Source organism: Heteronotia binoei, chromosome 4 (genome assembly GCF_032191835.1).
Source record: "Heteronotia binoei isolate CCM8104 ecotype False Entrance Well chromosome 4, APGP_CSIRO_Hbin_v1, whole genome shotgun sequence".
Taxonomy (NCBI): Eukaryota; Metazoa; Chordata; class Lepidosauria; order Squamata; family Gekkonidae; genus Heteronotia; species Heteronotia binoei.
The window spans coordinates 103,129,800-103,145,302 of record NC_083226.1 but is presented as its reverse complement, the minus strand read 5'-3'; the positions used below and the strand labels follow the sequence as shown (position 1 = coordinate 103,145,302).

General features: G+C 40.8%; 1 protein-coding gene across 1 annotated transcript in view; it reads left to right on the top strand.

Annotated features, from left to right (window-relative positions):
- The window catches only part of DCP2 (decapping mRNA 2), a 43,207-nt gene extending 37,319 nt beyond the window's left edge, over positions 1-5,888 (top strand). The window contains exon 11 of the mRNA XM_060235607.1: positions 3,444-5,888. Within this exon, the coding sequence (XP_060091590.1) occupies positions 3,444-3,604 (161 nt within the window). The 3' untranslated portion in view covers positions 3,605-5,888. The remainder of the gene's footprint in view (positions 1-3,443) is intronic.
- Positions 5,889-15,503: the final 9,615 nt, after the last annotated feature.

Genomic DNA, 15,503 nt, shown 5'->3' with positions numbered 1-15,503 from the left:
TGTATACACAGATGTCAGATGGGATACACAGATGTCAGGCGATTCAAGTGAACGAAATCGCAACTGAGGCGATACCATGGTCGGATCACTTAGCCCTCAAGGCTCGTATGGAAGCGCTGCCACAACCCTGTAAGGGCGGAGAGCCTATTTTGGCTCGCTCGCGGGGCCTGATGGACCCGGAACGGTTCCAAATGGCTCTTCGGGATCCTTGGCCCCCTGGCGATTCCCTTGACACCCTGGTTGATGCCTGGCAAGATCGGCTATCCGGGGTAATCAACGAGATCGCACCTCAACGTCCTCTGTGCCCTCGTTCGAGGCTGGCTCCTTGGTATACCTTGGAGCTACGCCGACTGAAACAAGGACTCCGACGACTAGACGAAGCGACGAGAACATCCTACAGAACGTTTATGAGGTCTTATGAGATGGCAGTCAAGGCCACGAAGAAAAACTACTTCACGGCCAAGATTGCGTCTGCAAAGTCGCGCCCGGCACAATTGTTTAAAATAATTGGGCATTTAACCACACGGCCGCAGGGCAGACCAAATATTAGAGAATTGGAAATAGGCTGTGAGGCTTTTGCGAAATTTTTTGCAGACAAAATCACGTCGTTCCGCCAGGACCTGCCCATCACGTTAGATACAGTACATGAACTCGAGGCTCCGTGCCTGTCTTCCGGTTTAATCCTGGATCATTTCGACCCACTCAGCCTGGAGGAAGTTGACGGAATTCTCTCTTCTGCGCGCCCTACAACTTGTGATTTGGACCCATGCCCCTCCTGCTAATTAAATCTTGCCCGAGGGAGCTTAGATGTCCTTTACGGGACATCATAAATAGATCCCTCTTGGAGGGGCGTTTTCCAACACCTCTAAAAGAAGCCTTGGTCCGTCCCCTCCTAAAAAAAAGTACAGCAGACCCGGCCGAATTGGCAAATTACCGACTGGTCTCTAATTTACCGTTCTTAGGTAAACTTATAGAGAGGGCAGTGGCGTCGCAGCTACAGGGCTTTCTGGATGACGCTTCCATCTTAGACCCTTGCCAGTCTGGCTTTCGCCCGGGCCACGGGACGGAGACAGTGCTGGTCGCCCTGGTGGATGATCTCCAACGGCATCTGGATCGAGGTGGTGTGGCAGTGCTGATGTTGTTAGATCTGTCGGCTGCATTTGATACGGTCGACCATCGGTTACTGACCCACCGCCTCGCCGATGTGGGGGTTAGGGGGTCAGCCCTACAATGGCTCTCCTCCTTCCTTGAAGATCGGGGACAAAGGGTGGCAATCGGAGGCGAGCTGTCCCAGAGACGCACACTAGATTGTGGTGTGCCTCAGGGAGCAGTTCTCTCACCGATGTTATTTAACATCTATATGCGCCCCCTTGCCCAGATTGCCAGGAGTTACGGGCTTGGGTGCCACCGATATGCAGATGACACCCAGCTCTATCTACTAATGGACGGCCGGCCTGACTGCGTCCCAGAGAATTTAGACCGGGCTCTGCAGGCTATGGCAACTTGGTTAAGGCAGAGTGGACTGAAATTGAATCCAGCGAAGACAGAAGTCCTTTGCCTAGATCGGGGCGCCCGGGGAAGAGAAATACCTCTCCCGGTCTTCGACGGAGCGCTGCTGAAAGCGGCGTGCCGGGTCAGGAGCCTGGGAGTTTTACTGGAGCCTTCACTATCAATGGAGGCCCAGATTGCAGCCACTGCCAAGTCAGCCTTTTTCCACCTGAGGCGGGGAAAGCAGCTGGCTCCCTTCCTAGAGCGTCAAGATCTGGCAATGGTGATTCATGCAACAGTCACCTCGAGACTTGACTACTGTAATGCCCTCTACATGGGGCTGCCTCTGTACCGAATCCGGAAGCTGCAGCTAGTGCAGAACGCGGCGGCTAGATTGCTGTTGGGGCTCCCAATGTGGGGCCACATACAGCCTGGGCTGCGCGAATTGCACTGGCTGCCAGTTGTATACCGGATTCGTTACAAAGTGCTGGTTATCACCTTTAAAGCCCTATATGGTCGAGGACCTGCCTACCTTAGGGACCGTCTCTCCCCGTATGAACCCCAGAGAGCACTGAGGTCAGCTGGGAAAAACCTGCTGAACATCCCCAGGCCGAAAGAGGTGAAGTTGCAAAGCACCTGCAACCGAGCTTTCTCTACTATGGCTCCTGTGGAACCAACTTCCAGAGGAAATGCGGGCCCTGCAGGACCTTGAACAGTTCCGCAGGGCCTGCAAGACTACCCTCTTCCGGTTGGCCTTCACCGAATAAGGGGGAAACTGCTAAAGAACTCGCCATCATAAACGTAAACGTAATCATAGCACCAGTATATATGTTATTAATTTTAGAATTTTAACTAGAATTTTAATTACACTGTTAATGTAGTAGTTTTAATGATTGTATAATTGATGTATGAAATGTTAGCCGCCCTGAGCCTGCTCCGGCGGGGAGGGCGGGATACAAATAAAAGTTGTTGTTGTTGTTGTTGTACAGACAGAAACTCTTGTCTTGTGCATGATTGCCATCAACCAACTTCTTAGGTTTGATTCTTGCTTACCTTGTGGCATTTCCTTAAGAGCCTGAGGAGAAAATTTAGGATTTTATTTCAGGAGAGGTGAGCAGTATCAAAGCCAGTCTCCTCTGCTGGCTGCCAAAAGTCATGCATTGGAGAGAAGAGGCTCCTGTGTGCCCCCCAGTAAATTTGTAGCCCCTTGGGAATCATAGGACTCCACTACAGGTCATGGCACTTGACTGTCATTCAAGGGCAGTTACAAGACATCAGTACTGGGTTACTGGATAAAGATACAGTAGCACAATAATAATATTTCAAGCTTTTAGGGTGGGACAGGTAACCTTCCTAACCACTAAAGACCATCCTTTAGACCTATAATAGCTAGACATTGCCCAGATGTTCCCATTTGCTCTGTAGATATGAGGGCCAAGTACATGACTACTTGAAAAAGGAAGAATATGAGAAATATACCGGGGCTGCAGAAACAGATACCACATTTTGCAATAGTTATCTTTTGCTGTGGTGTGGTAAATCATATATTGAAACTGCATCCTATTTTGGCTATAAATCCATATGCTAAATGGGAATGGTTTTTACAAGTGGGGTTGCATCAACCTTTGACCATGCCAGGATCAAAGGTCAGGGATATTGGACCTCTGGAAAGTCTTCTGAGTTCTGCTTGCTTCTCTAGTTGGGTGTTGTTGTTTCAGAACTTGGTGAATTCTGAGAATTTGCCCTCCAGAAGAAAGAAACCTTGAAAAAGCAGATGCTGCATACTTGTGTAAAGAACCTGCAGTGAACTTTGGCTTTAATAATTGTTGTCAGTTTAAAGGAAGCATTCTTTGGTATTCCGTTTCGTGCGCTGATTTTTAATCTTATTAGTGGGGCTTTTGTCATTTTGACCTTTTGTTACTACCGCTGAAGGTTTGCTCATCTTTCTAATGCAGAAGCTACATATGATGTTTGTTGTGCCAGTGAAGACCACCAACTCCTAGAACACGGACAATCGGTGTCATGCAATGGCCATTGCAAGTTCACTTTCTCCTCACGAGCTTTTCTGGGCTTCAGGTTTGACCACGATGCTATCATGAAGAGTTTTGACCTCTGACAGACGAACAAGTATCAGAACAGGAAACTGCCTGGGTGCAGTTGAGTGGGTTTCCTAAATCCAGCCTTGATCCTTTCTCAGGTTTTTAAGCAATGCAGGGACCTAGTGATGGGCTGTGAGGCTTTGTTGTCATTGCAGTATGGAAGAGGTATCATACAGTGTTGCACTTTAAATGCAGTATAGCTTTTACCTACAGAAATTCTTTCCAGTGGTTGATGTGCTAGTTCTCAACTATGCATTACAGGGCATTTTTAAAAATTTGTTTAAATTGCTGTGTGTTTTTAGAGTTAAGGAGTATTTTAGCATTAGTACTAATTTAGGCATTTAAATTGCTCTGATGCACAGTTGCTTGTGAGTTTCCCAGATTTCACAACAAGATGGCAACCCAAACAAAACTTATGTGGACACCAGGGTTATCTGGATTTATGTAGCCCTTTATGACTCTTGCAGGCTAAAGGCAAACTTCTGTTTTGTTCTTCAGAATCATTATTCTGGCTAGATGGTAGCTAGATTCTCCTTTTATTTGTTGCACTGTACTGGAACTCTTTGTATAGGCATATCATTTTACATTGTGTTAATATCAAGAAATGCTGGATTCTGGTCTTAACCAGCTTTTGAGTTTCGTTGTGCTTTGGCAGTGGTGTTAGCCATGGCCAGTTTGCTTTTCATGTGCTAGTATTATTGTTTCTCTCTTTTGAAATGTCTATTCAAAATACCTTCTACTAGAAAAAAATTGCATCTATGAAGATTTAACAAAAAAAAAGGAGGATTTTGGGAAACAACTTAACTGTATAGAATGTAAACTAGCCTTTTAAGGTTCTGCAGTGGACAAATTCAACTTATGGCCAAGACAAGCCATGCCAATTCAACACTTAATCTGGTTTGTAATTGTGCCACAGTTCTCTTGCAGCAATGTATCCAGTAGTATTTTGACTGACATACAATGAGCTTATTATTTAAGAAGTAGATGCAGATACATGAGGATTCAACAGTTCAAATATGTATATCAAAATGTGAAAAGGGGTAGTTAAAGAGAACAGACTGGAAGATAACTGTAGTAGAAATGATTACCCTGCAATTGTGCTGAATGAACGTTTGAATATGTGAATGTAACTTTCCTGCAGAACTGCTGATAGATGTCTGTTCCTCCCCCCCCCCCCTCCATTACTTTTGCAGTTTGTGTCAGTATTTCGGATTTTGGTCAAGATGAGGTAAATATTTAAGCTGGAAAGTTTGGTGAATCTGTACTAAAGTACGAGAAAGCTTACATATGAAATGTTGCTTTTCTCTCTCTTTAATGAAAGAGGCTTAGGTTAGTTCCCATGTGAACTCAGTTTTCTTTCCAAGTTACTTTTAAAAAAATATTGAGTATGCCTGCCCTCTGCAAGCAAGAATTAGTTCAGATCAGTAAATACATTGGATTTGTTGATCTCTTTAAGAGTAAAATAGCTGAAAGGCTGGTGATGTGTAACAGTACCACTTTTTATATGATCATCTTCATTTAAAGGGGGGGGGGGGAGGATGCTCAGTATTGCAGTTTGACTTTCCTAGCAATAAAGTGCCTAATTTTCCAGTTTCTCCACCATTGCAAATTGGATTTTCAGGCTGCTTGTGCCAAACATCATCTTACTTGTCACTTGGCTTCCCAGGAATGTTACTGCTGTTTCCTTTCCATATTACAACTGAATGAGAAACAGGAACACTGGTGCAGTTGTGTGATTCTTACATTTGAAATGGATTCCTTCGTTGCACAAAATTTTAAATGGCTGTGTTGGCAACATGAAATGGAATGAAACAATAGCAAGATCTGCCCTCCAAGTACTCCTGTTTTGCAAAGAATATCTTCCTTAGAAGAGCCAGTGTTTGAGTTCATTAAGAATTCCTAAATGCTACAAAAACTGGATTTAATAATCGAGCCTTAAAATGGGTTGAAAAGTATGTAATAAATATGCAATATTTTTCCAGTTTAAAAGGTACCATATTTCAAAGCTGTATGTATTTGATTGCTATCATGTCTTAAAGTAGTTGGATATGAACTTCTTTATGGGTTCCTTTGGTGCCCTGCACTGTGAACATTTCAGGTTGTTTGTTGGTTTGTGCATTTTTTGCTTGTAAAGTGTTTAAAATGAGTCATTTTATACTTATGTATTCTGAAGTGCAGGTATATGGTTTACATGGATTTCTGTAAAACAATGAAGAAATGGCAATTTGGTGATTGTAATAAATTTTTGTTTTGTCTGATGTGGGCATTTTAAAAGATGGAAATAAACAATCTGTGAATTAATTTGAGATCATCTGATTAGAAGGATCTTACTGCTTGTAAATGGGGCGTTGCAGCCTCTCTTTGCCACACCTAATTGAATTGTGAATATTGTTTATTTGGTCCTTAAGTCAAAATGACTTCTGTTAAAGTGACAAAGAATGAAAGCTCTGATCGTTGTATAGTTTTGGCAACTTTGGCATGTTTTTTATGGGTCATTAATTCTCTGGTATCCAATCAGCTTGCCTGTTGTTGACAGCTTTTGTATCTAGTACTTGAGCTTTTCAGAGAGAAAAATGGAAAAGGATAGGTTTGTTTATCCAAACCTTTTCAGGGATATTACAGACTGCCATTAGATTTACATTATTTTTCTGTGTTAATGTTAACAGTGATCTCTCTCTCCCCCCCCGTCCCCCCCCCCCCGTTCCCTACTTCCTGGAATGCAGCTATGGCAATGCAATGTCTTGAGAGATGTTGGGACTGTACTCCCAGGGTGAGTTGCCTTGGAAAAATGACATTTCCTAGGACACAGCTGCAACAGTTTTCCAGCTATTAAGGAAAAGAGACTCATTTGCAAGTAGGAAATCTTGGTGGGTCTTGAAGAATACGTGTGTATGTGTGCACCGGAGAGACACTGGTTCCCCCCCCCCCCAAAAAAAAGTATCACTGGGGTGGTAATAGGTTTTTCACATAACATTTGTTGTAGTAAGGACAGGAAGTTTGTGCCTTCTTATATTCTTTTTCCTTTTCATTTTTGCACCGTTTCTCTTCTAACCAGAAATAACAAGCTATTTGAATCCATTTTCCATTCCATTTCTTTGCCTGTACAGATTTTGTCTGGGCATACACAGCTAAGGAACATGGCATTCTTGTGTAAATTTCTGGTGCTCTGATCAAGTCTCCTTACAGTAGAATACAAATACATGACTGTCATGACAGTAACTGTGAAGGCATTCTTACCCATGATTGAAACTTAGGTATGTTTTTAAACATATGTAACTTCTTTTTCAAGAAGGGAAAGATAATTGGCCTGCAAATGATGATTTTTAGAATCCACACATAAATAGGTTTCAACAGAATTGCCAGGATCAAACAAATGTTTTTCCTTAAGCAGCAGAACCCCGTAACATACATCAAACAACTGCTTTAAAAACTCAGGTATACATCAAAAGTAGTTCAGTGGCATGGGAACTGATGCTGTTTTAAGTGTTTATGATCTGGTTAGTTTAGTCTTTTATTTTAAGGAACTCTAGTACTCTGTGGAATAAAGTAGAAAAACTGGACTTCTAAAATAAAAGGAAGTTGTGCGTGGGTTTTTGTTTAGAAACTGGATAAACTCCAATTGTTTCTAAGGAGGTAGAAGACAAAATGAGCAATTCAATAATTGTATATAAAAAACCATTTGTATTTGTTCAGTTTGAAAATAATTATAAAGTTCTGTTTTCTCAGTTGAAAAAGCTGTTAAAAGGACTACTGTTAAAACATGGAAAATGTTGTGGTTAATGACATTTTGATCACATTAAGAATAAATGTTACAATTTTGTTGTTCAGTCGCACAGTCGAGTGCGACTCTTTGCGACCCCATGGACAAAGTCATGCCAGGCACTCCTGTCTTCTACCATCCTCCAAAGTCTGCTCAAATTTTTGTTAGTTACATCAGTAACGCTGTCCAGCCATCTCAGTTTTGTCCAGCCATCTCATCTTTTGCCATCCCCTTCTTTTGCCTTGTCTTTCCCAGCATCAGGGTCTTCTGCAGTGAGAAGCTGCAATAGAAGCGCATTTGTGGCAATAGAAGTGCATTTTTCTTCAGCTGCAAATATTTTATAGACAGGATTGATGTATGTATACTTACAGTATTTGAATACCAGCATGTTAGTTTATTTTCTAGACAGCTTTAATTGAACTATTCAGTAAAAAACTTTGTTTTTAGCTTAAATATTTCCATTTAATAGTTTTAGACCCTGTTTCTTTATGCAGTCTATAAGAGAGATAGTTATTCACTACTGCTGTTGTGAAAATCAGCCTAGCTGCAAATAAAGGTTGGCTTTGGTAGGGCAATGTGATCTGAAATGCATTCATAAACAGGGAGTTCACTTTATAATTCATATGGTTTCAATAGTGTTCTAATTTAAATCATCAGTTAAGTTTGGAGAGGAAATACCAGTCTGAATATCAGCTGTCTTTATTGACAAGTTTAATCTCAAAGGGCGGTGGGGAGGGGAATAGAAAATATCCAGTATTCTCTCATTTTGTTTCTAAGTTGGGCAAAATAGGTACAGTAGCACTTTAAGGATGAACACAATTTGTGGTAGGGTATGAATAACTGCTGACTTCTTCAGATACAGCTAGAATGTGAGTCCCATCTTTCCTCTATATTGGAAAGTCAAGTGATTTGATGTCTAATGACATTAGCAGGCAACTGACAACAGCAGGTGTGATTTGCAGACAGGTAGTAGATGTGGAGAAATTTGCATTGGTAATAGCATAGGAAACTTAGGGAAGAACTGAGATCTAGGTTCCCTGTCTCATTACCAATACTGATTTGTCCATGCTTTCCCAATATACAGAAAAGATGGACTTACATTCTAGCTGTATCTGAAGAAGTCAGCAGTGACTCATGAAAGTTCATACCTTGCCACAAATTGTGTTAGTCTTTAAGGTGCCACTGGACTCTTTTCTGCTGCGGACAAACATGGTTATCCATCTTGATCTGTCTTAAAAATAGGTACTGTTTCTCAAATGAGTTTTGAGTAAGCAAAACTGGTGATATTGGCCTATAAAGTATATCTGCTTATTCTAATCAGATGAGTTTGTGCATGTGTATGCTTTCAACTGTTTGGACACTGAAGCACTGTTTGCCTGATTATGTTAATACTACTTTTGTATTTTATAAAGAACACCATACTACTAAGATTAAAATGTGTGGCTTCTGTATGAGTGCAATAATGTGACCTGTGATGACAGTGTTGACTGCTGGGACCATAAGTAATACTGCAGCCAGCATTCAGCAGTCAGAGGCTAGATGGCCACCTGACAGCAATTCTGATTCTGTGAACTTAGGCAGATCCTGAGAGAGAGGGCAGGAAGGGGGGCATCAGTGCTGTGGTGTTGTGGTTTTTTACCATCTTCTGAGTGTGGAGCAGGTGTCACTGGGGGTGTGTGTGTGAGGGGAGAAGTATTTGTGAATTTCCTGCACTTTACAGGGGGTTGGACTAGATGACCCTGGAGGTCCCTTCCAACTATTATTCTATTGCCTTTAGGGGGTGAAAGTATCTAACTTGTCAACAGAAAGCAATTCCCTGAGTATTCATGGATAAAAAATAGAATTAAATTTGAAACCCATTAAGAGTGAGAACATAGGCCAACTATGTTATGCAATGAACTGTTATGTGATCAGTATGTTTGAGCTTCTGTGCATTCATATATTAAACTGGGAACTTCATGCTGTGCAGTTCATGGCATTAAAATGGTTAATTTTCACATGTATTTTTTCCTGTAAACAAACAAGACATTTTCTTGTACAGTAGGAAATATGTGCACAGAATAGTATAATCAAGGAAAACATTTTCCTGTCCTCAAATCAGAGCTGAATAGGACCAGACCTCTCTATAACATAGTTTTCTACCCTGAGATTTTGGGGATTTGCTAAAGGGGAAAAAAATACAAAGTTGGCACAGTGACATTTTAGCATTAGAAATTTATTCAGAATATAAGACCATTTGTAAAAGTATTATAAATGCCTCTGTATAAATAAATGCAGTTTGTACAATTCTATATCAAATAAACACAAATAGCAATTTTACAGCAGCTAAGGACCTAAAGCAATTGGAAAAAATGAAAATGGAAGTTCTCAGTGAAAAATTCTACTATATACAGTAGAACAATACTGACATTTAATGCAAAAATAATCATATGTTCTTTGTAAATAATAATAATACATTCAAGCTGGTGTAAAAAGGTCTGTATACCTTAACTGGAAAAGTAACAGGTTTAGAATAGGTTCCATGCAATGTCCAACAAACTCAACAACTTCTAGAAACCTGTTCTAATAATACAACATAACATATCACACTTAAAGACTACGACTGAATGAATAATTGTCATCAAAATGAAACTTTTCCGCTTAACACAATGGAATAGACAGTTTTAAAAGCTTTTCATTGCAGAGGAAGCAAGACACCAAGTTTCCTCAAGGTAATAGTCTACTTCTCCATCTGGCTAGTGACTGACTGCTTCAGGACTGAGATGGTTTTGAAACGCTTGCATAACTGAGGGTGGTGTATAGTTTTCTTCTTTTGGTATTTGACTCTACATAACCATTTTGAATCTCAGTAACCTATTTGTCCTGAAATCTAGAGCAAACTATGCCGAAGTCACTTTTCTGTTATTACATCTCCTCCTGAGGGCAGTGACCACTTCTAATTGCTACAACTATATATGACTAAAACAGTGACCCTCCCCAAGTGACAAATGTAATGAATCACCCCTCTGCTCTTGGCCGTAAAGGATCACCTGGTTGTTTTTTGCATGTAACACACTCTAAAAAGGTGTATTTTGCAATCTGTATTACAGTTTTACATTAGCATTCTTACAACATTGTACTAAAAAGCTAAACAGTGGCTCCGCTTGCAGTGTGTCCCTCTCCAAATCACACATATTCGGGGAAGTAACCACCCCACCCTCCCTGATAACTCCAACACGAGAGATCTGCACTGGCAGAATAAGACATTGCTGGCTAATTAAACAATGCTACACTTGCAATTTGTGTCCCCAAAAGATGGAAATGCACAGAATTTGCTTGGAAACCAACCTGTGTTCCTTCAAATATGGCTCTGGCTAGACCAGGGCAATCTGTTTCTCTTGATCCTTTTATAAAAAATGCATGCACTTCCTTCACAATGCAGATATATTTTTCTTACTGAATTTGGCCTACTACTGGAAAAGAAGAAAGCACCATCAGGCAAAAAAGCTGCCTCCTTTGGTCTGCTTAAAGTTTTCTTAGTGGTTTTTACCTTCTGTATTAGTAGAATCCAGTCAACTCTAAGAAATGTTTAAATCCCTTTTTCACTTGGGGTTCCTGCGTATTGTGTAAAAGGCTAGCAGGGCTACACAACAGGTGGCATGGTGCAAGTACCATCTAATTCATCAGACCCAGGTGGAAATGCTCGGTAAATCCCTTTACAATACATGGAAATTATTTTCCATGGCAGCTGCAGCAATTTTTAAGCAAGCCTAAAGTTTTCCCTTGAGGATGTATTGTGTGATTTTATAAGTTGTACAATTTTGCTGGAAACCCTAGGCATGTTTACAAATCCTTTTGAAAAACAAACATAGTTCAAACTTCAATAGCTTCTGCATTCATTCAGTGTTGGTAGTAGTAATAATACACTGAAATTTCCTTAGCCCCCTACCTAGTTTATATAAAAGTTAAAGGCAAGGTCCCATGCTGCTGTTTACTGATTTTAAAAAAAGTGCTTTGGTTTTCACTAGTGAAGTAGTATGTTGCTTTTAGTTCTTGGAACTAAACAAAAAATTTTATAATTTTAGCAGTAGGTGAGAAATGCTTGTATGAAAGGAGAGAGAGAGAAATAACTACACCCTCCCTCCCCACAGTGATAATTATTGTAGAGACAGTTTGCCCATTATGCTATCTGGCTCTTTTATTTTAGTCTGGGCACAGACCAGGCAGTTCACTTACCCTCCAGTGGGCACTGGCACTCGAAGTCATTCCAAGAGCTTCCCTTTACAACTGCCAGTGAGTGAGGCTGTGGTAAGGCAGACACAATAGCTGCACCTTCATTCTGGCCCAGGAAGTGTTGGTACCTGGATGTGATGGTCATGAAATCCTGCCCACTGTCAGTCATACTGGATCTTCTCTTCCAGAGCCATTGTTCCACCCATATGCTACAGGACTGCACATGCTTGCCTGGAGGTTGAGCAGCTACGCCCACAAGCAGGAAGATGTAGTCCAGATAATCATGACCTTTCTTCAGCCTACCTACCACTATTATCTATGAAATGACATGGAAAGGTTTTTAGAGATACTGCAGATGCAAGGAAATTCCTTCTCGCTTGGGCTTTAACTGTAGATACTGTGGCCTTTCTTTCGTCAGGACTGTACAAGCCCTAGCCCTGGAACAATACTTTATGAAGAGCCAGGTGGTTTTCCATTTCTTGCAATTCATACATTAAACAATTTCTAAAAGGAGGCTTCATGATTTTTCCTTTCCTTTCCCCTATAGATTGAGACGTCCTACAGACTTGTAAGACCCTTTTAAGGGTGGGTGTGTTAAATGGAGCTTTTTATCCTCAATTTCCCCCAGCATAAAGATAAAATTACTTGGCAAAATATGTGCCTTATAAAGGCAGTATAACCTTGGTTTCTGGTACACATTAATTTTAGGAGCCATAATGCTGGCACAGAACTTCAAGCAATCAATGAAATAATGTGCCATGCAAACTAGTATCCTGGCAAACTTGTCAAGTCCTTCTATAAGCTTTTTGGAAACAAAGAATTTCAGAAAGGCAAAATCCCAAGGAGGCTTTTCTAAGGATGGGGGAGAATGAATTTTCTGCAAGGTGCATTCACCTGTCTCTTAGGAACCTCATCTTTCTTGTCTACACGTGGCACATATATAGAGACAGCCTTGATAATGAGTACAGAATTTCTTGATCAAATGACTTGAATGTTTTGGGCTGAACTGGGTAAACAACCTTAGAACAGAGAATATTGTTAATGAATGCTGAGAAGCTACTAGGAGTTGTGACTACATAGCTTTAGAAAATACTTCATAGGTGTCTTGGGGTTTTGAACCAGTATTATATTTGAGAGTCAGGGTGACTAAATCATCTAATAGAATGACTGAAGGTGCTTTAAACACAACAACATGAAAGTAATTGAGTTTGCACAACCTCCATTGTAGGAAGGGGATCATATTCCTTCCTTGATAGGAATTTACGGTTCTAAGAACTCTCTCTTTCTGAAGGCATCTTGGGGAAGGTGACAATGGGCAGCAAGATCTAGGTTACCTGTGCAGTTGGGTGTGAAGATTCCCCCCTCCCCCGTATTCATATGAAGGTTTTGTGGATGTGCCTTGAATCAAGAGATGAACAACTAAGAATTGGAAGGAGAAGCCAAGATGATTAATTTGTATATCCAGTGACTATCTGGGTTCCTAGATGGGACTGCCACTATCTGTGACTGCTTCTTCCATAGTACTTGGACCAGAATTGGATTGTGCCCCTTTCTCCTCTGCTTGTATAGCTTACACTTTAGAAACAGCTACTTAAGCATCATGGATGATGACTGGGTTTATCTAAGAGATTCTTGACTGAATGGTAAACAGCTGAGGTCCCCACTATTGCTTTCACTATAGTGTGTCCACCATGGCCAAGCATGTCGGTCTAGTTGGAGAAATGGGCTCTGAGTACAAGATGGCTGCCATACTTGATATAAAAGTGGCACTGCCCCTTTCCACATTAAGTGATCTATTGCAGGTTTCCATGATGCAACACAGTTTTCCCTTTCCCCAACATCAATTACTGTGTTCTATTCCTAGTGCAGATTCAGAGGAAATTGGCGCAGCTAAAGACAGTAAGGAAGGAGACAAGGAAAACACTGCTGGAAAATGTATCAGATAGTAAGCTTGCTCCTTAAAATAACCTCCTTTAGTGGCAAAAGTGAAAAAAAATCTAACTAAAATCCTGAGCTAAAATCTGGATGCTGAAAATAATCCAGCTGTGTTAGAATACCAGACTGAGAAGATAACCCCTTTAGGTGGAATGAAATTGTTGGGTGGCCTAAAAAAAGAGAGGAGCAAATCACTGTATGATCTCTTACTGACTGAGAATAAGAATGGAATAGTAATTTTTGCCAAATGAAATCACAAAATACTACAGCATAAATAAAAAAGCAGCAGTATGTTCTTTTTGGTTCAGCTCAGACAGTAGGTAATGCGAAAGGACATATGTTGAATTTTAGGATCGGAAGGAATGAACAAGCAGTAAAAGATCCATAATTGTCTTACAGATTGCCACCCAGATAAAGGATATTGAAAGTAGCAACATATGAGAAATCTCCACCTCTGTACTCTTCCTCCATTAGGAGTTAATTTCCCTTCCTCAAGACTCACTTATTCTGACATTTAAAGAAACACAAAACATTAATTGTCTAGTAGAGATTTGCTAGAAGATAACTAGTTCGTTTGAATGATGCGCAGAAGATGACTAACAGAAGTTGGAGCTTAATTTGCCTGTTTTGGTAGATTTTACCACAAGAGTAACTGTTTTATCTGCGAATGAGGATCCAGCAAAAAGGAACAGGACAGATCAGGTCTGATGGAGACCTAAACATACGCATCTTGTTTAATTTTTCTATATTTACTTAAAATGTGTACAATTCTTGAAAACTAAATATTAAACCATGAGCAACCGTGTAACTGAAGTAGCTGAAAGACACTGAACTCCCAGACCCCAGAAATCTCCCAGACAACTAGTGTTACCTGCACCTTTTATCCTAAATTTGAATATACAATAAGATGCTTCAGCATAATGGGAATAGAAACAACAGCTGAAGTCCAAAACCAGAAAAGCACCTCAACTCAGTTACAGGCTGACCAGAAAAGCACCTCATCTCAGTTACAGTTAATATATATAGGAACAGCAGCAGACTTTAGGAAGCCATCCTGTTGAGACAGCTGAATTTATTGCAAGTGCTTACACAATCACAGTGCAAGGAAATAATAACTAGCTCTAAAAGCAAGGCACCACTGAGCTGCATGTGCCATGACAGAAATTCCACTCCCTTAATATGTAGATTAACCCAACACTTGTTCTGTAGCATAGCACTACTGATACACCACCTGAGAATTTTTGCCACATTTATGCTTATTGGGGAAAATAAGAACCAAGTTCTCATTAACAAAAACATTCAGGCTTCTTAAGTATTTTATATGATATGATAAGTTCTACAGGGCTGAGAAGACAGTACCACATGAGTTCCCTTGGAAGTGACTTTCCACACACAGCTTTAAAAAAAAACATTTCTAAGGGAGCAAATCTACATTCATCCGAACAGGCACATTTCTTAAAACCAAGGACATTTTCAGCCGAAAGGCATTATCAAGCTGAACTGTGACCTTTAACCACTTGACTGCTTTCATATTGCACAGCAGTGACCTAGTCCACTTTAGGGAAATCTTGGCCAAAACATATTTTTCAGCACTAATCTTGGTGAGAGCACAGACAAGCCATCTGGTGAAAAATGCTGTTCTGTGATTTAATCTTGCTGCAGTGTCCTTTGCTGTAAAATGTGTAACTACAGCAACTTTATTCAGAAGATGCGTACATCAGAGAAAAAGCACCAACTCAGGTAGGGGGAGTGGCATGGCTAGAGATTCTTGTAGATACTGTTGCTGGGCTGCCTGTGCTGATCCTGCCAGTGCATCTGGCTTAGCAGGGGGCTGCCACAGCTGCATATACTGTATTGGGCAGTGATCCAGCACAATTTACTTAAAAAGGCCTCAGTCTTAAAGTACCTTTGTATTATTACCTTCCTTTTGAAACAGAGGTTGGAGGGAACTATATGACCATATAGCCATTTACTTGGAGGCATTAACTGCATGCACAGCAAGATGCCTG